A 27177-nucleotide genomic window follows, 5' to 3' on the forward strand; every position below is an offset into this window, starting at 1 on the left:
CCACAATGATGCTGCGGTTTCACAGTCCGTTCCTCCTCTATCTTCGTCAGTTTTATTTCATCTTCAATCACGTCCTAGTGAAGAGTAGGACCTGACTGGGAACTTGAAAGTATAAATTTACATTATATTTAAACATATTGTGATGATCATATGTTTTCTTTTGTAAAACAAAAAAAAACAAGTGATTTAACTTGAGCACCTGGAAAATACTCTTCCTCGCTGGAGGTCTCTTTACTGATACAAGGCAAGCAGCAAGTTGGTTTCTTTCTGCTGTAGTGTTTGTTGTCTTTTTTGTGAAATGTGGTAAATTCACTTCAGAGGACACCCAGTACCGCCCAGAGCCACTGAATGAAAGAGTCATCTCTGTTCACTCCAATGGACCAATTTTTTACAGTAATGGCAGATCAAGGAGCCTCACAATAGTTCCAAAAGTTAGCAACATAGCGATACAGCAGCACAGAAGTTTGAGATGCATGACTAAAAAGGTAAAAAGTTTTAAAAAACTAAACAAAAGAAGTCTTTGTGTTATCAGCACACATTGCAACTGTGAAAACTATTTGACAGAGAGGAGGAGGGAGTCATCTTAAAAGACTACAGTTCCTGCAGAGTTAAATTTTGAATGTGCAGAACGACCTTAGAGAGTTACAAATATCAGCGGCGTACATATGAGAAGGAAAAGAGTCAGGAGGCCTAGTCATATGATTAAACAAAGAAAAAGGAGACTTAGGGTTACATACACTTGAAAAAATAAATGGGAATAGTATGTAGATTTGGAGGAGGCAATACAGTTCGATGTGGTTATTATACATTTCTTTGTGCGCGGTTAGTCCGGTTTTTCTTAAAGAGGAATTCCAGTTGGCGCCCCTTAGCTTTGAGAAGGCGCGAGCTGGGTGTAATCCCAGGTGCTGAGTGAGAAAAAGAAACAGATCTGTGTTTGAGAGGAGCAAGGTATTAAGGTTTTAAAGGTTGGTATTGTAATAGGAAACCAGATCATGAGGAGTTGAAAAAATACATGTTTAAGGGAGGTCATTTATAACTTTGATGTTCCTAAATGCAATATCATGAGGGGTGTGGGTTTTGAATTGGAGATAAAGTATCGGAATTTCAGTAGCGGGACCATCCCTCCAAATACACTCCTTCCGGTTCTTATCTATATATTGTAATGATGGTTAAATGTTATTGTAACGATGGTTAAATGTTATTTTACAGTGACAGGTTTCTCTGCACACTGTTGTTATTTCTTTAAGATACGTGTTTGGTTGTGCTGCCGGAAAAAGGGAGTTAATGTGTGCAGGAAGGGGAGGGGGGTCTGGGTTGTTGAGTGACTGTACGGGGCTGAAGTGAGGTGTTGCACGAGAGCACTCTCCCCAGAGTTAATGGCCCGTTTGCCTGTGTCACCAAATAAACGGACAAACTGAGATCAAAATGTCTGGTTCTTGAGAAAATTACAATATGTTCCTTCAGCTCTCCAAGCTGTTCATTCTCGTTTTCATGCCCCATCCTCCCTGCCCTTTTCTATTCTTTAACTTCTTCACTTCTATTTAGTACATGGGGATCTGCCAGGCCCAGGAGCCGCTGCCAGTCCCCTTCAAGGCCTTCCCCAAACCGCAGCTCAATTCATGTCCAAGGCAATCACCTTTACCTACTAAAACGCTGTCAAACCTAAAATGGGGACGTGGGCCCAGCTAGTGAAAAGAATATTAAAGGAGAAAAACATATGATCTGAAAGGTTAAACAATTTGGCTTTGCAGTCAGTGCGAATGACACTAGAACAGCACACTAGATCCAATATATGACCTTTGCAGTGAGTGAAAATTCTATGTATTGTTGCAGTCTAAAACAACCCAGACAGGATGTGAAGTCTCTGGAAGGGGGGCTATTATCGCTGTCCATATGAATGTTAGGTTTATCATGTTAGAAAAAAGTACAGCGAAATGAGTTAGAAAAATAGCAAAGTCATTTAAAAAAATCTTTATTTGTCTTAGGTGATAGGTAAATGTGGCATGGGTGTGGTCTCTGCTGCAGAGGAGGGGTGGCGCAGCGAGCTCCCGGGGTGGCGCAGAGGCGGGGTGAACAGGTGTGCTGGCATGTGAATGTGATTGTGAGTCTTTATATGTGCGCAGTGACAGTTGGAGGAGGGAGAGAGCGGACGTGACAGCGGAGCAGGAGTGTCTGTGTCCCATTACAAACCACAATAAAAGAATGTTTAATAAAGAAGTGCTGCCACCACGTCAGTGTCTTGTACAAGGGTAAAGGGCCAAACTTGTCAGTAAACAGTACATATGATGGTAGGGGTCGGTCCAGAGAGCTGTAAAGTGGTGTATTCAAACAAGTGGAAGACAGGAGCAGAGATGAGAAGAACTTGTGGAACAGTGGATCATCGCAAGATCCCTCCTCTCCTCAATCAATGAGGTTTACAGGTGTAAATAAGCTTCAATGGAGTTTCATTGAGCGAGACAAAGTCATTGGACTGTTGCCATGTTTCAGTCAAACAGAGAAAGTCTAGTTTATGGTCAGAGAGGAGATCCTGGTCGAGATGCGCTTGCCAGTGAGTGAGCGAATGTTTAGTAGACTAATGTTACAGGAAGGACAATGAGTTGCAGACCAGATGGACTTTACTGGGTTGGTGTCATTGTGATTGCAATTCAAGGCTTGAAAGTGATGTATGGGTGGAGAAGTGCCACAGGTGGAGGGACGGCTGATGATCAGTAAAACAACCCAGACCAGCATGGACCACACAAGCATCCTGTTTATCCAAATTTCCAATCGGAGCCGGGCACTAAGACAGACAGTTGGAGGGAAACTGATTATGCCCAGCAATTAAAGAATTATTATAGTAACCTGTGAGCAGTTGCAGCCAAACACACCAGCACATTTATATCTTAATGACCCATTTAAAATAGGCACAACTAAAATTGTCAGACAGGATCATTAAACTCAAAAGGTGATTTTTGATTTTTTTTTAATTTCCTACGATACTATTGAAGGCTCGCTTATTCACAAGGGGTCTCCTCTCATGTTTGCCACTTGGCAGGTTTTTCTACTCTCTTCCTGACATAATCCCAAAGAGATTTATGTCTCCTCCCAGATTCAAACCAGGGATCTTTTTCTTGTTAGGTGAATATAACCCACTACACAGTGGTAATTTGCATTTGACACTCGGAAGAAAACCAAGCACTTCCACGTGCATGCAAGGAAAAGCATGATAGCAGCACCAAAACCAGCACCGAACAAAGAAGGCATCAAACACAACAGATGCAGGAAAAGGCATTCTGGGGTGGAGGTGGGTAGCAAAATTACTTGAAGGCTAAATAGTATGGTCATAAATGAAATTTGCTAATTGTGTGTAGGAGCATATCGGGTATTGAGATCAGCTGATCTGCTGGTATCCCTGAAGTAATGCTTTGTTGCATTTATTATGTTTCTCAAATTCTTACATTTATATCGTGTTCTGGGGAATCTTTTTGCAGGTGAACATTTCAAACAAAAGCCTAGGGTTTAAAGGGTGAACAAAAAGATCATCCCTATACTTCACACAGAGCCAGACTACATCCCTCACTGGGGTGTAGCCAGGGCTGGTTTCTATGGCAACTGGCACAAAACCTCTGGATCTTATTAACTGTTCACCGGACCTCACCCACTTTTTCCTTTTCTCTGCTATCCTCCAGTCCCGTCCCCCCCACCCCCATCCACCCACCCACGCACTCTACATGTACTTCTCGGGCTCCCCACGCTGATTTTCCAGCAAAGACGACATAAGGCGAGTTGCTAATGGGCGTCGCTCCCATTCTGTCACCATGAGAACACTATTCTTTGTAGTCACATTCCTCAGAACAGCTCTGACCCCTGTCAGCGAGTCTTCCACAGGCTTCAGAAGAAAAAACGCTGAAGGAAGAGAAATTACAAGTGGAGCAATTTGTTATAGCTACCATTTGAGGAAATTGTCTGTTTGACTCCCAGATTTTAAGAATCAGGTTTTTAAGGACCCCCTTACCTTCAAATACCACTTACTATCTCCAGTGGAAATAGTAAATGGGGGATTTTTTTATTTATTTCTTTTTTGTTGTTGTTATCAGCTTAAGGCACTGCTGAAGAGAAGTTGAAATGTGGCTCAAGAGTTTCCACTCAGCAGCTTCCTTGGGAGATGCTGCATGCATGATCACCTTGGAGGAGACTCGCTGTAGTGCCTCTTGGCACTGGAGAGATATGGTCCGGTGCACACTTGGATAGAAATTCTCCAATTCATAGAAATGTCCAAGTAGACCTACTGAGCTTAGCTTTGAAAGGTGGATACTGACAATTTTGAATATGGAAATACAAGAAATGTTCAGCAGCAACAAAGGCGCAGACTGCTTGTATCATCTTTTAGTTTCCACATGAAGAAATCCAGATGCAAATCTTCTTTTCCATTTACTTCAAATGTTCAGATCTATATTGGTTAAAAAAAACAACTTTAAAAAAAGTTAAAATACAATAAAACGCATAGTGTATGATGAGTGTGCACCTCTTATTTTTAGTGCACCACATTGCTGAGTAAATGGTAGAAGAGTGTTTTGTCCTCATGACTCATGTAACTAATGTCACTGAGATGTCACATGCTCTATTCCTAATGGTGGGGGAAACAGGATTAAGACCCAAATGCACAACACAGACGCCTCAGTGTATGGTGGTAAGCACCGTTGCTTCACAGCAAGAATTCTCTAATGTCTGTGTGGGTTCTCTTCAGTTACTCCAGCAGTACAAAGACATGGGTTTAAGGGTAACAGATCTGTCCTCATGTCGATAACTCATAAGAATTTACACCATGACAGCTGGGATAGGTTCTAGGCCTCCCAGAGTCCTGAAATTGATAATTGGGAGAAAATGGGGGAACATATGATGGATACCTCAGTGTAATTGATGAGTTGAGCTGATCTTTCAAAAATATTTTTAAATAATTTTTAACCAGTTTTTAACCTTTTCAATAGGCAACCCAAGTTCAAGGTTCCAGTAAAAATAAAGTAACCTCGACCTCACGTCCTGCCAAGATAAGCAACACTTTCTACGAAGAACAGGATAATCCCAACTTTGATTTAAGCACGTATCCACACATTTACACACACACAGTGAGTCACAGACTGCTCTGAAATAATAAAGCAAGAGTTTTGCAAAGGTCCTCGCTCAGATAACTCATAAGAATTCCTCGTAAACATACCTAAAGTGGAGCTACAATTTGAGGCTACAGTCACCAATTATAAAATCATCAGTTGCACCTGTATTGGCCTGACAGACTAAATCTAAATCTGGAAGAATCCCAAGCAGGCTAATGCATTTTGCCAAATGACCACTAGGCCACTGGCTGCACAAGGTAGGGCAGTGGAATCTAACATAACACGGTAAATGGTGATGAAACTGTGTTTAGTTTTTATAAATGATGTTTGTTGTCTTGCTGCAGTAGCAATGTTTCAGCTTCACCATGTGAGATTTTATCTTTATATTACAGGGAGTGCAGAATTATTAGGCAAATGAGTATTTTGTCCACATCATCCTCTTCATGCATGTTGTCTTACTCCAAGCTGTATAGGCTCGAAAGCCTACTACCAATTAAGCATATTAGGTGATGTGCATCTCTGTAATGAGAAGGGGTGTGGTCTAATGACATCAACACCCTATATCAGGTGTGCATAATTATTAGGCAACGTCCTTTCCTTTGGCAAAATGGGTCAAAAGAAGGACTTGACAGGCTCAGAAAAGTCAAAAATAGTGAGATATCTTGCAGAGGGATGCAGCAGTCTCAAAATTGCAAAGCTTCTGAAGCGTGATCATCGAACAATCAAGCGTTTCATTCAAAATAGTCAACAGGGTCGCAAGAAGCGTGTGGAAAAACCAAGGCGCAAAATAACTGCCCATGAACTGAGAAAAGTCAAGCGTGCAGCTGCCAAGATGCCACTTGCCACCAGTTTGGCCATATTTCAGAGCTGCAACATCACTGGAGTGCCCAAAAGCACAAGGTGTGCAATACTCAGAGACATGGCCAAGGTAAGAAAGGCTGAAAGACGACCACCACTGAACAAGACACACAAGCTGAAACGTCAAGACTGGGCCAAGAAATATCTCAAGACTGGTTTTTCTAAGGTTTTATGGACTGATGAAATGAGAGTGAGTCTTGATGGGCCAGATGGATGGGCCCGTGGCTGGATTGGTAAAGGGCAGAGAGCTCCAGTCCGACTCAGACGCCAGCAAGGTGGAGGTGGAGTACTGGTTTGGGCTGGTATCATCAAAGATGAGCTTGTGGGGCCTTTTCGGGTTGAGGATGGAGTCAAGCTCAACTCCCAGTCCTACTGCCAGTTTCTGGAAGACACCTTCTTCAAGCAGTGGTACAGGAAGAAGTCTGCATCCTTCAAGAAAAACATGATTTTCATGCAGGACAATGCTCCATCACACGCGTCCAAGTACTCCACAGCGTGGCTGGCAAGAAAGGGTATAAAAGAAGAAAAACTAATGACATGGCCTCCTTGTTCACCTGATCTGAACCCCATTGAGAACCTGTGGTCCATCATCAAATGTGAGATTTACAAGGAGGGAAAACAGTACACCTCTCTGAACAGTGTCTGGGAGGCTGTGGTTGCTGCTGCACGCAATGTTGATGGTGAACAGATCAAAACACTGACAGAATCCATGGATGGCAGGCTTTTGAGTGTCCTTGCAAAGAAAGGTGGCTATATTGGTCGCTGATTTGTTTTTGTTTTGTTTTTGAATGTCAGAAAGTATATTTGTGAATGTGGAGATGTTATATTGGTTTCACTGGTAAAAATAAATAATTGAAATGGGTATATATTTGTTTTTTGTTAAGTTGCCTAATAATTATGCACAGTAATAGTCACCTGCACACACAGATATCCCCCTAAAATAGCTAAAACTAAAAACAAACTAAAAACTACTTCCAAAAACATTCAGCTTTGATATTAATGAGTTTTTTGGGTTCATTGAGAACATGGTTGTTGTTCAATAATAAATTATTCCTCAAAAATACAACTTGCCTAATAATTCTGCACTCCCTGTAATTTACAAGCCAGGCATTCTAGAATCTAGACCTGTATCACAGATATAAAATGTGCACAAAAAAGATTGATAACCATCTTTCACTTTCAGAAATCTCCATGTAAATTCTGTCATTCCTCTGTGGGCATGATGATGTCTTGATGGCTTTTTCCTGGGCGATTGTGGCTCAAGAGTTGGGAGTTTGCCTTGTAATGGAAGGTTGCCGGTTCGAGCCCCGGCTCGGACAGTCTCGGTCGTTGTGTCCTTGGGCAAGACACTTCACCCGTTGCCTACTGGTGGTGGTCAGAGGGCCCGGTGGCGCCAGTGTCCGGCAGCCTCGCCTCTGTCAGTGCGCCCCAGGGTGGCTGTGGCTACAATGTAGCTGCCATCACCAGTGTGTGAATGTGTGTGTGAATGGGTGGATGACTGATGTGTAAAGCGCTTTGGGGTCCTTAGGGACTAGTAAAGCGCTATACAAATACAGGCCATTTACCAATGTGTTAAGGACACTGAAATGTAAGCGCTTGAGCGCATGTGTGCACAGCTCAGTCTGGGTTTAAGAAGAAAGTGAAAAGGAAGTTATAATAATCAATCCCTCATAGTAGCCCACAAAAAATCAATACTAACAATAATAATACAAAATGATACGTAACAAAACTATAGCTCAACATGGATATGAGGCAGTAATGACAGAACAAGGATTATTCAATACACAGTAAAAGAGGCCATTGTCTCTTTTTCTTTTCAGCAGACTGAAATCTGTTATTCAGTGAAGCACAAACCTACAGCTTGGATGTGAGCCTCCATCAGAGGCTGATATGGTTTGAATTGTTGGAAGGTATTTATCAAAAAAGCAGCGTGCTCAAGTGTTCTTGTTGAAATCCCTCCCTTAATGAAACAGAAAAGTGAGGTGCCAGGCAGCGTACACTAAACCATTTTTTAAGCTTTTATCTAACGCCACCGTCATCTACACAAATAAACAGGAACATTGCACACCCACAAGCCGTGCCTCTTTTTTCCTCTTTTTTTCATGGCTGTCAGTTTCTAAATGTAGCTCGGTAAACAATGATGGTGCATCCTGTCTGCACACACTGAAGTCTGCATGAATAGGCAAATAAACATGTCACATATTTGAGAAAAACACCGATTTTCATGAGTTCTTTCTTGCCATAAATAATGTGACAAGGGAATTGGACAACTTTTAAAGAATATAATGAAAACTATTGGTGCTAATATTTTTTCAGTATTACATTTAGTGTATAGAAGGCCCCTTCAAAGAAAACATTTTTCTTTTAACCTTGATCTTATTGATACACTCACCAGGCACTTTATAGGTACACCTGCTCAAACAGTTATTAATATAAATATATAAACAGCCAATCACATTCCAGCAGCTCTACGCATTCTGGACATGTAGACAAGAGAAGAAAGGTGATGTAAGTGACCTTGAATGAGCCATGGCCATTGGTGCCATATAGGCTCAAGTATTTCAAAAAGCACAGATCTCCTGGGATTTTCCCTACACAGTCATCCCTGGGGTTTACAAAGAATAGTCTAAAGAGTTGCGGTTCTAAGGGGAAAAAAATCCCTTGTTGATGCCAGAGGAGAATGGCCAAACTTTAAGCTGACAGAAAAGCAACAATAACTCAAATAATGACTCGTGACCTCCAAGGTATACAGAGGAGCATCTCTGATATGCTACAGCAGCAGACGACCACGACTCACCAGCAACTGCATGACACTCTCATATCAATAAGAACTAAAATGTCCAAGAAATGTTTCCAGCATTTTGTTAAATGCATGTAGTTAAAGCCGTTCTAAGGAAAACCAGGTGTAAGCAAGGTGTACCTAACAAAGTGGCCAATGTCTGTCAATTTCTATTGTTCATTATAACATTTCCCTCACTAATTGCATTGCTCAGAGCTTGGGAACAAACAACATCATAGGCAGGAAACCTGAGTGGCCAGATAATCATGTTGATTAATAACAGCTATATTATTCGGGCTGATTAAAAAAAACTTAAAGTGAGATGGAAAAACATGAAGACGTACAAGGAGAATGAGGGGGAGAGCACGTCTCACCTGCAACACTGTTAAGCCTACTGAACTATATGAAAAGCTCATATTCAAGCAACACAATAGTTTAATTAACCAAAGGTAATTGAAGCACAGTGTGGACCTGCCAAATGAAATAATGCCCTGTCTCTAATAATAGCCCGGTGCTCTGTTTCACTGAGTCAAGTGAAAGCGCCTGTCATCAGTGGAAGTTGCGAGTACTTCTATACCTTTTTTTTTTTTTAAATCACAAAAATATGAAAGTAACAACTGAATGTGCCATACAAAGACTTATTTAGATTATGCAAGACACACACTGTCATAAACTCAAAAATATTAAGCAAGGCCATGTAGGTATGTTCTTTAAACTAGATGTGAATAAAACACAGAACAGAGAACACATTTATAATTAATTTATAAAGCAGCATTAAAACTGTGCACTATATTCAAATCATAGCCCAAAACTACTATAGCAAAATGTGTTATTGTGCTTTCCAGGCAGCTATTGGTTGCCTTTTCTATTTAGCAATCTGTTAGCACTTTATGTAGGTTTGAGCATTTGATGAAAATTTAGGGGTGAAGGCTCCTAAGGCATTTAGATGAAAGGTTTTCAACAGATGTCATAGCTGAATATGTTTTCTGCCACCAGAGAGACAAAAGTGCTTGTCAAACCGATCTGATACACATTAAGTCACGCACACAAACAAGCATCCTTGACGTACACAGTGAAATGTTTTTCAATTTTCAGGTTTTAAGTATCCAATACTAAATCTCTAAATTACATTAAATGTCTGAGGAATAATAAATGAAATATGTCTCTGTTAAGAGACACCTGAAATGACTGAACCCAGAGAGGAACCCTCTTAACTTCATCTTGTTATGCATGTACAAGAATCCACTGTTTCACAGCGAGCAACATGGAGAGCTGAGCACAAGTGGTAGGAAAAGAAGGTTTAACTCCTAACAGCTGGATGTATTGAGCAACCTCTTAGAAAATCATTAAAATTTGCTCCAGTGCTTACACTCCAACATCTTTCTATCACAGTTATCTGGGCTAATACAAAACTAGCAGCCTTTAGAGGTGAGCAGATGGTGATAAGCACAGCTTACACTTTAAAAGAATCCATGTGAGCTTCTGCAAGAAGGTCGCTCCTGAGATCTACGATATTTAACACTTTTTGACCATACTGCATCTCGTCACTTTAAAGCACGAATGATTTTCTTGTGTTTTTGCAAAAAAACGTCTGTCTTACCGCTCTGAATCTGCACGTGCAGACATATACCGTGTGCACCTGCTGTAGTTTGCAGGATAATTTGTAGTATATGTCTTGTCACAGAAACCACGAGTGGACATAAGCGAACCGAACCCACCCCATCACTTCAATCTGCAGTAAGTGTTTGAGCTTTTGTGTCTGCTCTTTTTTTTCTTCAAACTGATGACTGCTAAAGCAATTGTTGGGTTTTGTGCGGGAGGGTGCATCTGCCATTGTATGTGTGTGTTTTTGTTTAAATAAATTGGGGCACTTTGTGGGGAATATTGCTTTTTCTCCAGTGTCCCCTGATATCCACTGAAATCCCATGATTCACAGTGTGGGCATAATGAGGAGATGAGAGTCTGAGCTCTGCCTCTCTCGAATGGCTCTCTTGTGTTCTTGATTAACAAAGGCTGCTGCCTGGAGACTGATTTAAACCTGAATCTACAGTATTTATTTTGTTTTAGGTGGTCAGGGAAATGAACATAAGAGCTGTCAAATCTCAGGTGAAACAGACCTCAACCTCACCAGGGAGGTGGTGTTTGGTGTGAATTCATCAACAGGAAAAATTAATTACCACATCCCTGTATTTACCTTCTTAGTTTCTATTTAGCCATTTAGCCTTTGGGTGATTGTGGCTCCTTCCAAATAATAGCTACTGTGTCAAAAAACTTTTATTTATTTTTAATAGAAAAAGGTAAGACCTCAGCTATAATTTCTTAAGTACTAATTAGAAGTTGTTTAGTGTGACCTTCTAGCTTCCTGGTTTTCCTTCCAGAACTATAACTGACAGTACAAACAAATAAAAATCACTTTCTTCAATGCAAACATAATTTTTTGATAATAAAATGATCAAACTTAAAATTTTCTGTAAACTCCAGTAAGTTACAAGATCTTCTGTCACTGAAAAAACTGAAAATAAAGTGCTTAGCTATTAAACAGAGGTACAAATGATTAACAACATATCTTACCTCACCAAACAAAAGCAGGGTCATGAGATTTCTTGAACATTAATTCAAATTCACAAGTTAACAAGACATTTACCCTTTTCTCTTTTTCACTCAACTCCATAACTTTCCCCTTAACCGCTTTGATCTTTTGCTCATACCGAGGCTCTAAAGTTGTAGCTGGCTGCATTTGGATAGCTTTAGCTTTTGCCACTTTTGTTTGTTTAGTTTTTCTTCACTTCTTTAAAATGATTTAAGTGTCTGATTAGGTTTGTTGTTATGATGTTTTTCTGGTTGTCTCTGCACACCTTACTTTGGTGACTCCACGCTAAGTTGTTGTTAGCTGGTATGCAACTGGTATGAGGCTGACTGGCCGGTCACCAATCAGGGTCTAGAATGCTGCTGAAAATGTGAAAAAGTCACAAGGCTTTTGCACATTGCTCGACTTATTCTAAGTTCTTTAAATAATCCTCATGAATAGTTCTCCAAGCTTCTTGAAGGACATCCCAAGCTCTTCTTTGGATGTTGGCTGCCTTTTGTTCTGTTCCTAAGAGAATCCCACACTGTTTTAATAATGTTTAAACTTCAAATTTGTATTCAGGCAGTCAGACTCTTTCTGTGTGCTATTGTATGCTGAATCTGATTCTGATCGTGTTTGATTTGTGTTCATAATTCCCACAGTTTTGGCAAGATCTCCAAAAACCACTTGCAGAAAACTGTGACAAAGACTCTGCCATGTTTTACAGATGTCCCTCCTCTCCTGACTTCTTACATACACACTGACAACAATTTGAACCAGGAATTCCAAATTTGGATTCATCACTTATCAGACCTGCTGCCACTGATTTTTAATCTAGTTCTTGTGTGATTTAGCATGCCTCAGCCTTTTCTCCTTGTTTCCCTTCCTTCAGAATGTCTTCTTGACATCCACGCTTCCAATGAGTTTATTTCTGAAGAGCCTTCAGTAAACAGTAGATGAATCAACTGAAGGGTTAGATGCATCTCTTGAGCCCTGTGTGAGGTCTTAGTTGGGCTTTTTTCCCTATTTCTTAAGGACATGACCTTCAGATACTGTTTATCTATTGTAAGTATAAATCTTAAAATAGGAATTCATTCTTGTCAAATGGGAATAAATGGTTTGCTTTTGTGACAGGCTGCTAGTAACAAAGTAACTAAAGATACCATTTAAAACTGTTAGTCTATTATGTGTAGACACATCACTGGTTCATTGCTTGGTTAGGTGCCTTTTTTATGCCTGAATGATTCATAGGTCAGTGTTAAGTGGCTTAACAGACCATAAAAATAAAACATTCCTCTTAAAAAGGTCAGGTACAAGACCCTGACAGAAAGATTCCCAAAGAAACATTTTAAAGACCTTCAGAAAGCCTGGGGAAATATTGCTCAATATCACAAAAACTAAGATTTAATAAATAAAAATACAAGAAAATCTTACTTAAATCTATTTAAAAAACAAGAAAGTTATATTTCATTAATAATTGGGGGGGTTATCAAAAGCACTCAGTGAACTTCATTAATTACCACTGCGCTATGTATGCTAGAAAAGTAATGACATTTTTAAAAAAGTAGATCACAAAACCCCCGCCCACACACACACACACACACACACACACGATGTTCCTCATTCAAACATGGTGAACGGACTTAATCTGTCTTTAATGGAGGAGAAAAATCATGGCCAAACATTGCCCTCTGGCAAATCATCTCTCGCCTGATCCTCCCTCTCTGCATCTCAATCTCTCTGCCCTAATCATTACATGAAGCCTATAAATAAATGCTGGAGCTGTCACACAAATAAATGGAGCTGCCAACGTGGGAATTGGTGGCGGGGAGCTGAAATGAGGGAGGCAAGCCAAGGGAATAACAATAAGCTCAATAATAATTTTCGTCAAGGTATGAAGAACATGAAGGCAAAGCAGGTAAATTCAGATAGCTGAGCATTCTGGCAGGAGACACATGAAAACATCTCAGACCATGAGTCTAAAATTTCTCTGTGTGAGTGGCTGCAGGCCTCAGGTGCAGTAGGCCCAGCATGGGACTAAAACTACAATCACTGTTAGAGCTGAGAGAGAGGACATATTATATAAATATGAGGATATATTGTGCTGGCAAATGTTGAGAAGGCCTTGTAAAATTTTCCACTGAACACAATTACTAAATACAGCCTGGTAAACATCCAGGCGTTGAGGTATTTTCACTTCTTCTGCCAGGAGGACATTATTTGCCTGAATGCACAACACACAAGCCCAAAATTTGCCCTCTGCGATTTACTCATCTGAACTTTTAGAGGCTACCGGCAGCATCAAGCACCTGTGCTGATTCCAAGGCCAAGTCATCACTAGCTCAGAACTACTGCCAACATTGACAGGTTATCCACTGCCTTGGGCATGAAATCAACTCAAGTACTTGAGTTGATTTGAGATCCAAATAAAATGCTTTTTTTTTTTTAAGAATTAGTGCTACACATCCTATATTGTATTATCTGTGCATCTCTGTAGTTTGTTATTACTTCTGCAGTCACCACCATTAACACACTAACACAGCATGATTGTGGCATATTGAGGATTTCGTTAATTAACTAAATGGGTTGCTGCTTGCCTCTGGCAAATGCATTAAAGTTTCTGTATAATTATATCAGATCACTGAACAGCTTTATTTTTCTAAGGCAGCGATTATTTGCAGGTTTGCTGTACAAACAGCTTGTCAGCTACCAACTTTTAAACTGATATCGGTTACCAACTCAAAATCAATATGTCATTTTAGAACGAATTATGAATCACTGCTTCATTTCATTGTGGCAATACATTAGAAGAATGGCGCATACACAGGCAATATGTCTATAAGCATACATATAAATACATGCTGAAGCTAATAAATGAGCTTTATGCTGTTTAGAATTACACAAGCCAAATGCCGTTATTTAAAAGTCGCACCTTGTGTACTGACAATGAGAACAGCTTTATAATCAGCTACCCCAGTTATGTGTGTATGGGGGCTTTAATTGACTGCCTTAATTGACTGCCAGCCAGTCCCAGTCAAGCTGCAGAGATCTGAGAGGTTGACAACTGGGAAAAAGCCTCTTGGGTGACAGTTAATCTGTGAGCCTCAGCTGCTCGGATGTCAACACACAGGGAGAAGAATGCAAATGCAGGCAGTGCATGAGGAAAGAAAAAGTAATGTATCCAGAGACATTAAAAAAAATTGATTTATTGAAATAATATGTACACAGTGAAAGAAACATGCATCAGAAACTTTAATATGAAGACATCCGAAGGTACCGTGTGCCTACATATATTATAAAATCCAACGGGGGACACGGAATATTTTTTATTTAAAAATTCTAAAAAGAAAATGAAGACGCCATCTGTCAGGGCTTTGTTAATTCTATTATCTTATTTTAAGTGCACTGATGGAAGAATAAGGCAATTGTCATTCACTTGTGAGTGAACACACACAGTTTCAGCAGATTAGCCTGAGACAAAAACAGCAGGGCTGGAAAGCATCCAGGCGTTCGCATCACTAATCCTGCCATCACACTGTAAAATTTAACACCGTTCAGAGTCTTTCAAGGGGTTTGATAAGCACCATCATTTCTGACTGTGCATGTGGGAGTGGTATTGTGTGCCTGTTCATGCCTTAAAATACCATTAGTGTTACACAGTTATTAAAGCACATAGATAAATACATAAATGTTACCGTAGTTATTAGAACATTTACAGAAATTAATAAAGCAAAGCAAAAAAAGAATCATCTTTTTTTCTGCTTGCTATTCTTCTTCTTCATTGTCAAAGCTTTATACAATATCTTTCTCATAATTGCAACCATTTTCACATACCCAGCAGTCGACTTTGATGAGTAAGCTAGTCTTCATCTCATTTAACTCCAGGGGAAGAATATACTCCACAACAATTTGAGTCATATGACTGAATGACATCCAAAACTGTTATTCTGTTAGAAACTGAAATTAATCACTTGTCTACATTTGGGTACAACCCTTGCTCTTAATGACAAAAACATAAAGCTAAATGGGCTGTAAAATGTTTTGTTACATGGGGTTTCTCTTATCTGTGCAGACTCTTTTGACTTTAAACGTTTTCTGGAAAAACATTTTATTTGCGTGTTTTGCTCTGGGAGTATTATCGCTGTTTCACTGCATCCCAGACTGACAACAGATTGGTGTTTTGAATATAAAGTGAATCATAATCGGATTATTAGTATGCACATATACACTTTAGTGTATAAGGATGGGAATAATGAAATTGGCTACATGATTGAAAATAAGTGACTTTGCTTGAATAGCACTTTTTCAGTTAAACAATGCAATAAACAGTGGTTTACTATACAACAACAGAAATAATGAAAATTGTTTGTTTCTTGTTAAATTATGCAACGTACACAAACAGGTTGGGGACAAAATGAGTGGAGTTTATTTTAAAAACAACATTGTCACAGATTCTTTACTTTAAACTAACAGCTATCCGTAACATATTAAAAACATCACCACATCTAATATTTAGAGGCAAAGAACTAGAGGAGCCTCAATTTCTTAGAGGATCAAAAACAGAGTCTAGGATACTGGTGGGACAAGGCATATCCAGTCTAAATTATCCACTGTAGTTTACCTAAAACAGCAGGTAAAATATTAATTTCATTGTTTTCATGGCAGCAACTTTCTGGATGGTGTGTTATTCACAGTGGCAGTTCTCTGTATGCGAGTATAAAGATCATTAAAATAACCAATATGCCTACGAGCCTAAGTGAAGTTTCAGTGATGGCATTTATGATCAATTAAACTGACTGTAAATTTATATCACCTTCTAAAATAACACTGAGGTTTCCTACATGCCAAACTGAGACATTTTATAAGGTCCCAGTTTGGCAAAACAAGACTTTCCTTAGTTTTGGGGGTGAGGAAGAAAGATTTCAGTCTTATCTTCATCTAGCTTTTAGAAGGTTCTTGCTCATCCATTCTTTAGTGGCTGACACAAAGTCAATTTACATGATAGCATCACACAGCTGCTGCAGATTGGTCAGCTGCACATGATCTGAGTCTCCTGTTCCACCATTTCCCAGCACTGTTGGGTTGACATCCTGATGACTGTGAAGGCCATTTGAGTACACTGAACTCATATTCGAGAAACCAGTTTTGAGATTATATTAACTTTGCAATATGACATGCTATTCAGCGTGAAGCAGACAGCAAAAGTTACATTCTAAAGGGGATGGGCATGGTCAGCTCAATAGTGAGTTAGGCTGTGCCATTTAAAGGATGCTCGTCCATCTTGCCTCAGGGACTTATACAGCTTGACCGCTGTTAATGTTTAATGTTTCAGATGAATGCCTGACTCTGATATACAAGATTTAAACTAGTCTAGAATTCCTCCAGAAAGCCCAACTCTTTATTTCAGAAGATTAAGTAAAGGATCTCCTTGTTAAATGTGGCTGTCATAGAGAACTAGTTCATATATTTCAGTTATCAGTATTTAATTTGAGTTAATTTAAACTTAAGTGAGCATTGTTGCTGTACTGCTGTAGCTCTCAGACCAGATATTACAATTGACAAACAGAAACATCCAGACAAATGTCTAAACATCTAAAGTGTCCTCCAGTCTTCGGAGGGTTAGAGATGATTCCAGATTTATAATGGTTGTATGCAGCCTACATTAAAAGTGCCTTATGTGAAAAAAGGCAAGGAGGCAGAGCACATGTCTATAAACCCCAAATACAGCATAAGCCCATGATACAGTAAGTATTACTATTTTTTCCCCCATCTCCAATTTGCCAGTAAAAGTGATGCTACGGAGGTAGCAAAGAGAACAGCATTACTACACTAACCTTAAATTGCATTACAAGATTACACATCTTATCCTCAAGGACACAGAATAATAAGATGCTTTGCTTGGTCTAAATTAACCGCGGGTGTTCTAATTAAATAATAGCCTATATCTGTAGTAATTTGATTTGATGCTTGACTGGAAGAGCAATGAAGAAAATATACAACGGGCAAAGCAGTATAAAAGTTTCCTGGGGTGGACCCCCTAATCATTACTTTAACTATAATTTCCACTGTTGGTGACTGTAATTGATTGCCCTCATTAGTTCCCTAAGTATCTTTCAGCAGCTTGTCCTGAACAAATTGTAACATTAATAAAAACTAAGATTCAAATCAATACATTGATGCCTTCTCTTTGATGTTTCACTCCATCTTTGCTTGCTAATTCTGCCTGTCACTATCGTATGTCTTTCTCACACTGTGCTCCTGAAGTGATGACAGTAAACAGTGTGGAAGGAAATTTAAAAGACACGAATTCGAAGCAGAGACGAAGCAGTAAAAGAGCAACAGAACAGAGCTGGTGCCTACCTGAGATAGCGCAGTGGTTCTATGGTCTCAGCCTCTGCCTCAGCTGAGCTATGGTTCATCTTGTCCATCTGTTTTCACCCAGCAGGACTCGGCAAATATGAGAAGGGATGAGCTGTGCCGCTCCAAAGAAAACACTTGCGTACCTTCTATCTGACTCAGATTCAGTGGACACACTGACTACTTCTTTGCCTGGGAATAGACTGAGAATCGAAAGGGGCTTCCTCCCTCTGTATCTTTCTCTACGGCTCTTGATTGGTTCAGGCGCTGGATGGTAATTACTGGCTGCTAGATACACTCACACACACACACACACACACACACACATACTGAATCTTGTCTCTGTCTCTCTCTCCTTCCCACTGTGGCCCCGACTTGTTCTCTGATAAAACCAGCCGGCTGTGTGTATCAGCTGCGCTTGCCGGGAAACCCAGCCAATTAAGAATCAGGAGGCACGGTGCTCCTTGGCTGATTGGCTCGGGCTGCCACGATCATAGCTTTTCAGTCATCGACGGTGCAACAGCCTCCCTCACTTCCCCTAAATTCACAAAAGCACAAAGACGTCCATGCATACTCCCTGGTTGCCAAAGGATCCCTTGATGGAGAATCGAGAGCAAGCACCAGAGTGAGGAAACACTCGACTGCTCCGTGAATCACAAACACTACCATCTCTCACGTGGTGGTGAGAGATAAATTAAATCTATTACCTTAACACTTTAATGCCAACGTGGCTACACAGCAGTATTTTTGCAGCTCCGTCATTAATCATAGGTGATATTATCAGAGTGATAGTTAGGACCTAATAAATGCTGCCTCTTGATATCAATCTGAAGCATCTGATAAAATGTAAACCTGTTGAAAATGCAAACCTATTAATTTACACAGAGCTGCGCATGCACACAGAGAAGGGATATGTATAGCAGTATCACAAGGAGAACCTGTGGTTGCCAAGGAATGAGGCTCATGAGTGGGTTGTGGTAATAAACAATAGCCCACTTTCTTTTTTTTAAAGGTCTCTCTCCCTTTTTCACCCTTCACTTTGCCCGGACTTTCTGACTCCTTACAGTTCAGTTAACAGACTGACGCCTGTATTTCTTTTCCATTACAGAATTATTCTCCTGCATTTTTTTTCAAGCTGCATAAATGTACCTATTAGGAAGATAACGACAAATTCCAAGGAGGAAAACAAAGGGAAAACCTGGGCGTAAGGAATGTTGGTAAACTCTGTCCCCTAGTGGTCTTAATTAATATAGCAATAACAGCCCAATAGCAGCAAAAAAAGGGGCAATAACCTTTGAAAGCCTGAACCATGAAAAAATTACCAAAAAACTCAAATTCTTTAAGAAATTGGTATTTACTGATCCATCTGACAATATTTTTAGTAAATTAAATATTCATTTGAACACATGTGTTTCAATTTGCATTATATTTCCTGGCATTTTGAGGGCAGTAACAATATTGCTGTGGCATACTGCAAATTTTCTTATTGATCCAATACCAAGTATATACAGTACAGGGCCAGCTTACTTCATTCGGTCTGCCCACCAGCAGCAAAAAAAAAAAAAAAAAGAGACCAGACAGGTTAACATCGGTGTTATCTGTCAGGAAAAGTTCACTAATTTTTGACTGGAATTTTACATCGACTTCAAAAGGAATTTGACCTTTTTAACTTTGTGCATTTAAAAGGTTTTTGCAATGTGTAATGTATTCTAAAAGAACAGCCTAAAAAAAAGAAAAAGTGTAAGGGCAATGCACAGATACAGATACCTGGTAGTGGTAAACAAGCAAGGAGCCAAAAAAAAAGGGGGGGTCAATTTCTACGACTCCAGCCTTAAACTCCAGCCAATAGGCACCAAAAGGTTTCCAAATTTTCAACGTGGCCACACCCTTTTTCTAGAATCTAAATGGATGAGTGGATATGTCATTCAGGGAGGAAACTATACCAGGGTTTTGTGCTGCTTAAAATCAACAGTTTAGCTTGGGTGTATAGGGATTGTTCTAAAGTCGCCCTCAAGTGGCCACTAGCAGAACAGCAATTGTTGACTGTAAGCTGTCAAACCGAAGGAAGAGGTCACTTAGTTATATTTATCTTTGAGTTTTCATACACACACACACACACACACACAGTGTCTATGTTAATGTGTGCTTTTTAGCTTCATTGATTATCGTTTATATGCAGTGAGTTCTAGAAGTTGATTTACACCACAAATAAACAGGTCAACCAGCCATGAAAGAGGGATTAAAATTAGTTTTATTATTTGATAGAGCAGGAGAAAAAAAAAAAAAATCAAAAAAAACAAAAAAAACCCAAAAAACATTTTCACACTGTTTTCTTTTTCATTTGGGCAGCACTTCATTTAACAGCGCGTCGACCCCAAATAAACGGAATGGTGATGTTGTCAAACAGCAGCAGCAGGCGGCAGTAGTCAGGACAGCGCAGGGTTACTTTTAGCAGGGCACGAAGTGATGGGCTTATTTCGATTGCTTTTCTTTCACATCCACAAGACGTGGACCGCTATCTTCTGCCTGTCAGGAATGTGCAGATAACCTGGAATATTTCTGATGCTACTTTGAGACAGAAATACAAGATCTTGAGCAAATCAAGTTAGAAACTATATTCCTGTACTTCTATCAGCAGTGTACTGGTGCACCATCCTAAATGAAACCCAGGTGTACAGTGATAACACAGCGCAAAGGATGTTCATTTACCTAATGCTGGCAGCACATACCAGCAGGGCACCTGACAAAAACTTCTGAGCTGAAGAGTATATGGACATGAATAAAGGACTCACATCCTTATGCCATTTAAAAAAAAACAAAAAAAAACACAACAACAACACAAAAAACAAAAAAAACATTACATCTGTATTGATGAAATCCAGAGTGAAGCAACAGGCCTGTAAGACTGGGAGTTCTGATCAATGAAGACATAACTGGATCATTTCTACGTGAAAATTGTAAAATAAAAGATAAAGGAAGCTGGAAAAAAAAAAATCACTGCTGGGGTGTTCAGCTTGTCAGATGGCTATACCACTTCTCATTAAACAAACCTCTGTGATTAAACTTAAGACAACATTTTTACATTTTAATTTAGAGACATTTTTCAAAAAGCGCCTGTAAAATCATTGCTAAGTGGAGAAACCTGGACCACCCCAGGGGTTGAAATGAAAGGGGGGCGGGGGGGACAACACATGGTAGTAAAATAACAGAAGTCCACATGCAATGGAAAATTCCCATTTTACATGTAGACATATTGTACTTCACTAGCTTATCCTGTGCTGCTGCAACCTGATAGAAATGCACTATAGCTCATGTGAAAGGCAGAGTTAGCTCAATTCAATGACCTGACAGAAATCACACACACTTTAATGTTAAAGACTAGAAGTTCATGTCATTTGTTGCTATAGGGGTTTTTGCATAACTACATTCTGAATGCTGTCCAGCTTCTCTTGGACCAATCATAGGGTATGTGGGAGCCACTTGACAAACAAGAGAAAACAAATTCTAAGTGAAGATCCTTGCAAACTTAGGGCATACGCATGTGTCTTTACTAACCCTATAAATAAATTCAGATAGTTTGTCTATAGAAGGGGGGGGATGCACCACAACCTATGACTAAAAGCAAAAATAATGTCAAAAATATGACATTCCTTACACCCCCTCAGTTTAGCATGAATTCATGTTTATATTCAGAGAGGGTTCAAATAAACTAGAAACCTTCTAGCAGAAGGGATTCCATTTGGGCTCCACTAGTTCTTTGGAAGGTTTATTTTACAATATTCATTAAGAATATGCCCCATGTTTTTCTTTTTTTAACGAGTCAGTGAAACCTTAATTTTTATTCTTTCTCTTGATCTTAGAAAAAACAAAGCATTTAAAAGTAGGCTGCAACATGGAACCCAGCAGATGTAAAACCACCTCAACAGTAACATTAGCCTTTAAATTCAGACCTCGACATGAGGCCACTTCCAAAGTATCAGGGAGCACAATATTCCAAACACAGTATATGACTTACAGAAGAAAAGACAAAATCCTAACATTCAGCCATACAAAATAATCCAACACACATCAACTTCTCTATTATACACGCTGTAGGTTTGAGAGAAGAGGCAGTCTGTGTGTAGATAGATTTTTTTTCCTCCAGTTTTCTTTTTTTCTTTTTTTTTTACTTTATTCATTTTTGCAAAGCTGAAGCAGTTCTTATTTTGTGGATGGTCCTCAAAGCTCAACAATTCCTGTAATGAGGTCTTCAGTTACGTTCAGTTTGGCAACCACAGCCTCAGTCTGACTGGTTCAGACTAGACAAGGGCAGGAAGTAAGACGAATCTCTTACGGTGGGTAATAGTATTTATTACTTTTCCTTGCCTAATCCAGAGGCAGAGGAGCTCAGGGATTCTCCGGAAACTTCCTCTTGGTGCAACTGGAAGGTTCAACCAATATACAGGGAAGGGGAGAGGCAACATCACTGAAGAAGTCTGTAAAATTGTACACACGTCATCCATATCCCTCTGAAAGGGTACCCATTTTATATTTAACATATTCCTTGTATCTTGAAGCCGTCACAGCACAACTCCAATGGGGGAAGGATTCAGAAAAGGAAGAAGGTAGCAGAAGTATATGGTGAAAGGTGTAAGGACACCTCTATCCAACAAGAAGAGGCCAATTCTGCACCGTTTTGGCCAGAGGCCGAATCCATAGAAAGAATTAGAACAATAATGTGAATGGCTGTTATTGATGTTAAGGGAGCTAAATGTTATGGTGTCAAAGGGAGTGGGATTGCATTATTTCCATGCGTTTGCTGCTTGGGAGATGGAGCGGGAGGGAATCATGTCCAGAAGATATTCTCGCTGACGCTCAACTGAAGCAGAGGTCTTATGAGCAGACAAGCTGGGGTTCACGTAGGCCATGGTCACACCTGTCAAGGTACAAATACATAAGCAAACACCTGAAAAGCACTACAATGAAATACGGAAATGAAAAGGTGATGCCAGAAGGAATGGCACTGAAGAACAAAAAGTAACAGTACAACTCAACCTTACAACAGAGCGATTACTCCAAAGATGAGTAGAATGTAAGAACATTTGAAGTGCATTCTCTACATAATTGTCTCCGGTTTATATACCTGCATTGCCACCGGTCTGCTTCCTCCAGGCAGCCACGTTGCTCTGGTTACCACTGCCACCAGCACCAACCTTTGCCCCCTGCTGCAACGAGCGAGCTGCAGCATGCTTACCGGACCTACTACCCAGTGCTGCTGCTGTCACAGCATTCTGCAGCTGTGAGGAGGAGAAAGAGTGGGCCACACCACGAGCGTTAATTGCAGACTGGAGGTGTGACAGATGACCCTGTACAGACACACAAAGATCAGAGTTTTGGTGCAGCTGCACTACATTACATTAAACCAACATTGTGGCTGTGGAAAAACATTTAAACCACAAGCCTGGTCGTTCAACAATACAGTCAAATGCTTACCTGCTTAATGCTGGAGTGGTGAGTAGACACAGGTATGTGCTGCATGGCAGCCCTGACCTGCTTATAGTGGTGGGAGACCAGCACCTCATTTTTGGACAGTGAGGAGGACAAGGTGGATTTAGAGATTGAGGAAGCAGAGGAGGAAGAAGAGGAGGCTGCCTGCTGGAGGATACGCTGTTCAATTTCTTGCTCCTGTTGGAGTGCTTTGACAAAGGCTGCCTTCAATCGACTGGTGTGCTCGGCCTTTAGGGCCTTTTTCTGATTGGACGACATGCATTGGTCACAGAGGATGGTCCCAGCCTTCTCCTTTCTCCAGCGAGAGGTAAAGTCAGTCTTACACTGGGCACAGGTGTATGGCTCTTTGGGAACGGAGCTGGCCATTGCTGCAGCTGGGCCAAGATTACCTACATTATGGATAACAGACCCATGGTAAACGCAGAGGTTCTTTGGACAAGGTTTCATACTATAACATTCTGCAGGTAGATCTACTGCTGTTCTGTAACATCTCCAAACTAGTGCAAACATGTACCCACCTCTGCCATGCATCTCCAGAAGTTTTTGCACCACTTCCTCTAAGCCCAACAAATAAATGAATTCATTATTGGCTGCAGAAGGCAGGAAGTTGAAATCAGGGGCAGGAGGTTTTGGTGGAGGGATCTCGAGCAGCGTCTTCTCCAATTGCTTACGTAGTGCAAGTTTAGCAGCTGCCTGCCGGCTGGCTGGAGAGTCATTGACACTAGAGTTGGGTGAGACTGAAGAGCCCTTTAGGCTGGTTGGAGAGGCCTAGACACCAAAAAGAAGAAGAAGAAAAAAAAATCCTGTTACAAATGACTATGAAGACACCATTTTCATAGTTAGCAGACCTATGCTAAATGCACCTTACCTGAGGGATGTTGACCATGACATTACTGTTGGCCACATTAGCCACCCGAATGAGTCCCTGCTGAATGATCCTCTGGCCCTGGACCTGGACATTGGGCACAGAAGCCCTCGGAGCCAGCAAGAGTGGAGGGGGCCCTGAGCCGCTATGCTGCTGCTGTTGCTGACGTAGACTGGCTATCTGCTGGGGAGTCACTGCAATAGGCTGATAGCCACCAATGGACACACAAAAACAGACATTAGAGAGGACAACTATCCACAAAATCATGGAGAGATGCGAGAAGGAAAAAGAAAATATATATATATCAACCAAGAACCTTAAAGTTAGTTAACAGAAGAATAAATTAAAAAAAATTAAGGTTCTATATACTTCCAAAACACTAACCTGGGCTCCTCTGACCAGGGGGGGCATGACACTCTGAGAGTTGTGTTTGGACGGGATGTGTTGGCCACCCCGCACCAAGGGAGGGGGAATCACTGTGCCTGAGCTGCGACCCGTCACCTGTAAAGTAAAAACAAATTGATCAAAACTGAATGGCCTTCCTCCACACAAGTAGTAAACTGTCTGCCGTGTGTGTTATATGTCTTATCACTGCTATAATATTCTGTAGTTTTACATGCAATTACACAATAGCAAGACAAAGTTTGTCAACTAACAACTCTGGTCTGATCGTCTATATTACAATAACAGCCAAATACAATGTGAATAAACAAACAGCACATGAACTGTTGTACAGAGTAGGTGAACTCTTAAATTTAGTAATTCAAAGAGCTAGATTATGCCGCACCATAACTTGTGTGCTTTCTTGTCTTGATATGTCATCCAACCTCTCCAAACCACTCATCTGCCCAAAGAACGCAGTCCCAAGAGTGTTTTATAATGAACTTAAAACATGTCTCAGCAGTTACGTTCTTTCATATTTGCATGCTGTGGTCTTGGTGGAATAATAGCACAATGACTACCAAGACCTGAACTTTCAACAACTGTAGAAAGTTTGTCTCATTGTGAATAGATGGATGCCCATGTCGTGAAAAAACATTTTGAGCCTCAGATTCATGTATCTCACCAACTGGCTGGACTGTAAGTCAATACTCAGTGAGTTTGATGACAATGAAAAGAGAACTTGCTTGCAATTCCTTTTTATTCAAACTGTGTTTGTCAAACTGTGACTTAGTTAATGACAAGACCACATAATTAGAGCAGTCAATGCAGAATTTCCGGTTTTTCCAAGTGGTTCACAAACAACTAGTGCAACTGTAGACTCTGCAATACAAGTTCGGACGAATAAGTGAGTAGCTACCTGAAGGGATCCTTTGCTTGATGTAATACTACCTCTCACCAATGGGGGAGGAGTAGCCACAGAGCCAGTAGCCTGAACATTAAGGAAACAGCATTACAAAACATAATATTTTAGTACAAACATTACATCATATGTAAAACAGACATTTATAGCCCTTCTTCGCGAGTACCTAACTCAGGTCACCTTGGCATGGCTCAGCTTTTAGGGTTTTCCATTAGGTTGTAGTACCTGGTACTCTTTTAGTACCTACTCAGGCAGGGTTCCAAGTGATCGAAGGCCATCCGAAAATGTGATGTCAACAGACTGCATGCCATCGATTGGCTAGTCAGTGGTGTCAGGCAATTACTGATGAATGTGTCTCCCTTCACAAAAATCAAAACCACCCTTTTCTAAACCTGGTATCGAGGTAAATGGCAACAAAAAAAAAAAAAAAAAAAAAAAAAAAAGTGTGGTCCCCAACAAAAAGCCATTCACTGAGCAGCCATATACCAGCCTCGATGTCCTTTTTTGTGGAGGACCTCACAGGACTTTCAGCCGCACTGTTATAACAACCCTATGCTCATTAGGTGGTAGATCATTGTAAAAGAAAATGACCGAAACACAGTCGTGTAGGTACTAGTGGAAAAGGGCTATCAGAAGAATGGGACTTGTCTGATAAGAATTACTTGTACCTACTGGCTCATACAAAAATAACACAGATAAAACTACAAAAAAAATGTTAAAGGTCTGGTTACCTTCTGTACTGTGCTCTCCTTTTGGATCTGGCTCTGTCGTAGTTTCTTCAGCAACACTAGTTTGGCCTCTTGGAGTCTTAGTTCCTCCTTGAGCTGTTTGATGATGCGCTCCCTTTCCTCAGGTGAACTCTTCTATAAAATGCCATAGAAGATAATAATAATGAGAAATCAATTATAAGGCTGGGACTTTCCACAACAGATTAATTGGGCCAACTCAACACATTAGATGACTGAAATAAAAGCACATAGAATGCGTCAACAAAAATTGCTGCATCTGTTTAAGTGATACATTTTTCTATCGTTTTTCGGACAAAGTTGGAAAATGGAGTTTCAAATCAGTAAACAGAAAGGAATAGTTACCGATGTATAAATTATTTTTTCCTACCATAAGTTTATCTGTGTCAGTCTTTGAGAAGCAGTGGCCATTCATGAGGGGACTAGATGGCTCATTGTCCGATAACACAATCACATCATCTGGCGAGGGCGGCTGTCGCTCTTTCTTAATGTCACTGAGGAGAGAAATATTGAAAGATCATTTAATAAGAGACCGCTTTGTATTATACTTTGATACACTTTAGTGTTAAAAAAAACAAAAACAAAACTGTAGTTACAATGTAGTTTTGTCTTTCACCCAGTAGATGGTAGTATTCAATTATAAGTTTACCTTCCTTGTTGCAGTGTGAATGTGTGCTAGGACACACAAGAAGGAAAGAAGCAAGAGATCAATAATGGAGTAATGGCGGCAGGGGAAGAAAGCAACAACCCATTATCTCTGAAGAAAGGTAAAATCGACAGTCCTGAACGCTCCCGTCCAACAGCAAGATTGCACCCAAACAACACAAAGGCCAAATTAAATGCACTTATTTTTTTTGTTTTTAAATTGAAGAAAAGGCTGAAGACTTTTGATGAGATGTTAAGTAGCTTTTCCTGAGCACCAGGGAGAACAAAGGCGACTAGCGGAAAGCTTCATTTGCATGAGTCTGCAGAAGGGTGGAGATAAGAAGTTGGGGGTTGTTGTAATTTAACAGCTCATGGACCATGGCAGAAGAATAAATCTGCCTCTGTCACGGTGGGGAGCCTGTCAGGTACTAAAAGACTCAGTGGTAAGGAGAACTAAGGGAGGGTGGGCTGTGATATGACA

At 40.3% G+C, this 27177-nt stretch overlaps 2 protein-coding genes across 5 annotated transcripts in view; both read right to left on the minus strand.

Annotated features, from left to right (window-relative positions):
* yjefn3 (YjeF N-terminal domain containing 3) overlaps positions 1–18259 on the minus strand; it is a 48607-nt gene extending 30348 nt beyond the window's left edge. The window contains exon 1 of the mRNA XM_005920714.3: positions 17654–18259. Coding sequence (XP_005920776.1) covers positions 17654–17721 — 68 coding nt within the window. The 5' untranslated portion in view covers positions 17722–18259. The remainder of the gene's footprint in view (positions 1–17653) is intronic.
* A 2374-nt stretch (positions 18260–20633) lies between these two features.
* The window catches only part of gatad2ab (GATA zinc finger domain containing 2Ab), a 30276-nt gene continuing 23732 nt past the window's right edge, over positions 20634–27177 (minus strand). For all 4 annotated transcript variants that reach the window (XM_005920709.3, XM_005920712.3, XM_005920711.3 and 1 more), the window contains exons 3-11: positions 26422–26545; positions 26037–26168; positions 25303–25374; positions 24387–24503; positions 24006–24206; positions 23656–23905; positions 23123–23526; positions 22773–22995; positions 20634–22565 (exon numbers count right to left, since the gene is read on the minus strand). In XM_005920709.3, the coding sequence (XP_005920771.1) occupies positions 22432–22565; positions 22773–22995; positions 23123–23526; positions 23656–23905; positions 24006–24206; positions 24387–24503; positions 25303–25374; positions 26037–26168; positions 26422–26545 (1657 nt within the window). In that variant the 3' untranslated portion in view covers positions 20634–22431. The remainder of the gene's footprint in view (positions 22566–22772; positions 22996–23122; positions 23527–23655; positions 23906–24005; positions 24207–24386; positions 24504–25302; positions 25375–26036; positions 26169–26421; positions 26546–27177) is intronic.

Source organism: Haplochromis burtoni, unplaced genomic scaffold (genome assembly GCF_018398535.1).
Source record: "Haplochromis burtoni strain Fernald_Lab_line unplaced genomic scaffold, NCSU_Asbu1 Contig_42, whole genome shotgun sequence".
Taxonomy (NCBI): Eukaryota; Metazoa; Chordata; class Actinopteri; order Cichliformes; family Cichlidae; genus Haplochromis; species Haplochromis burtoni.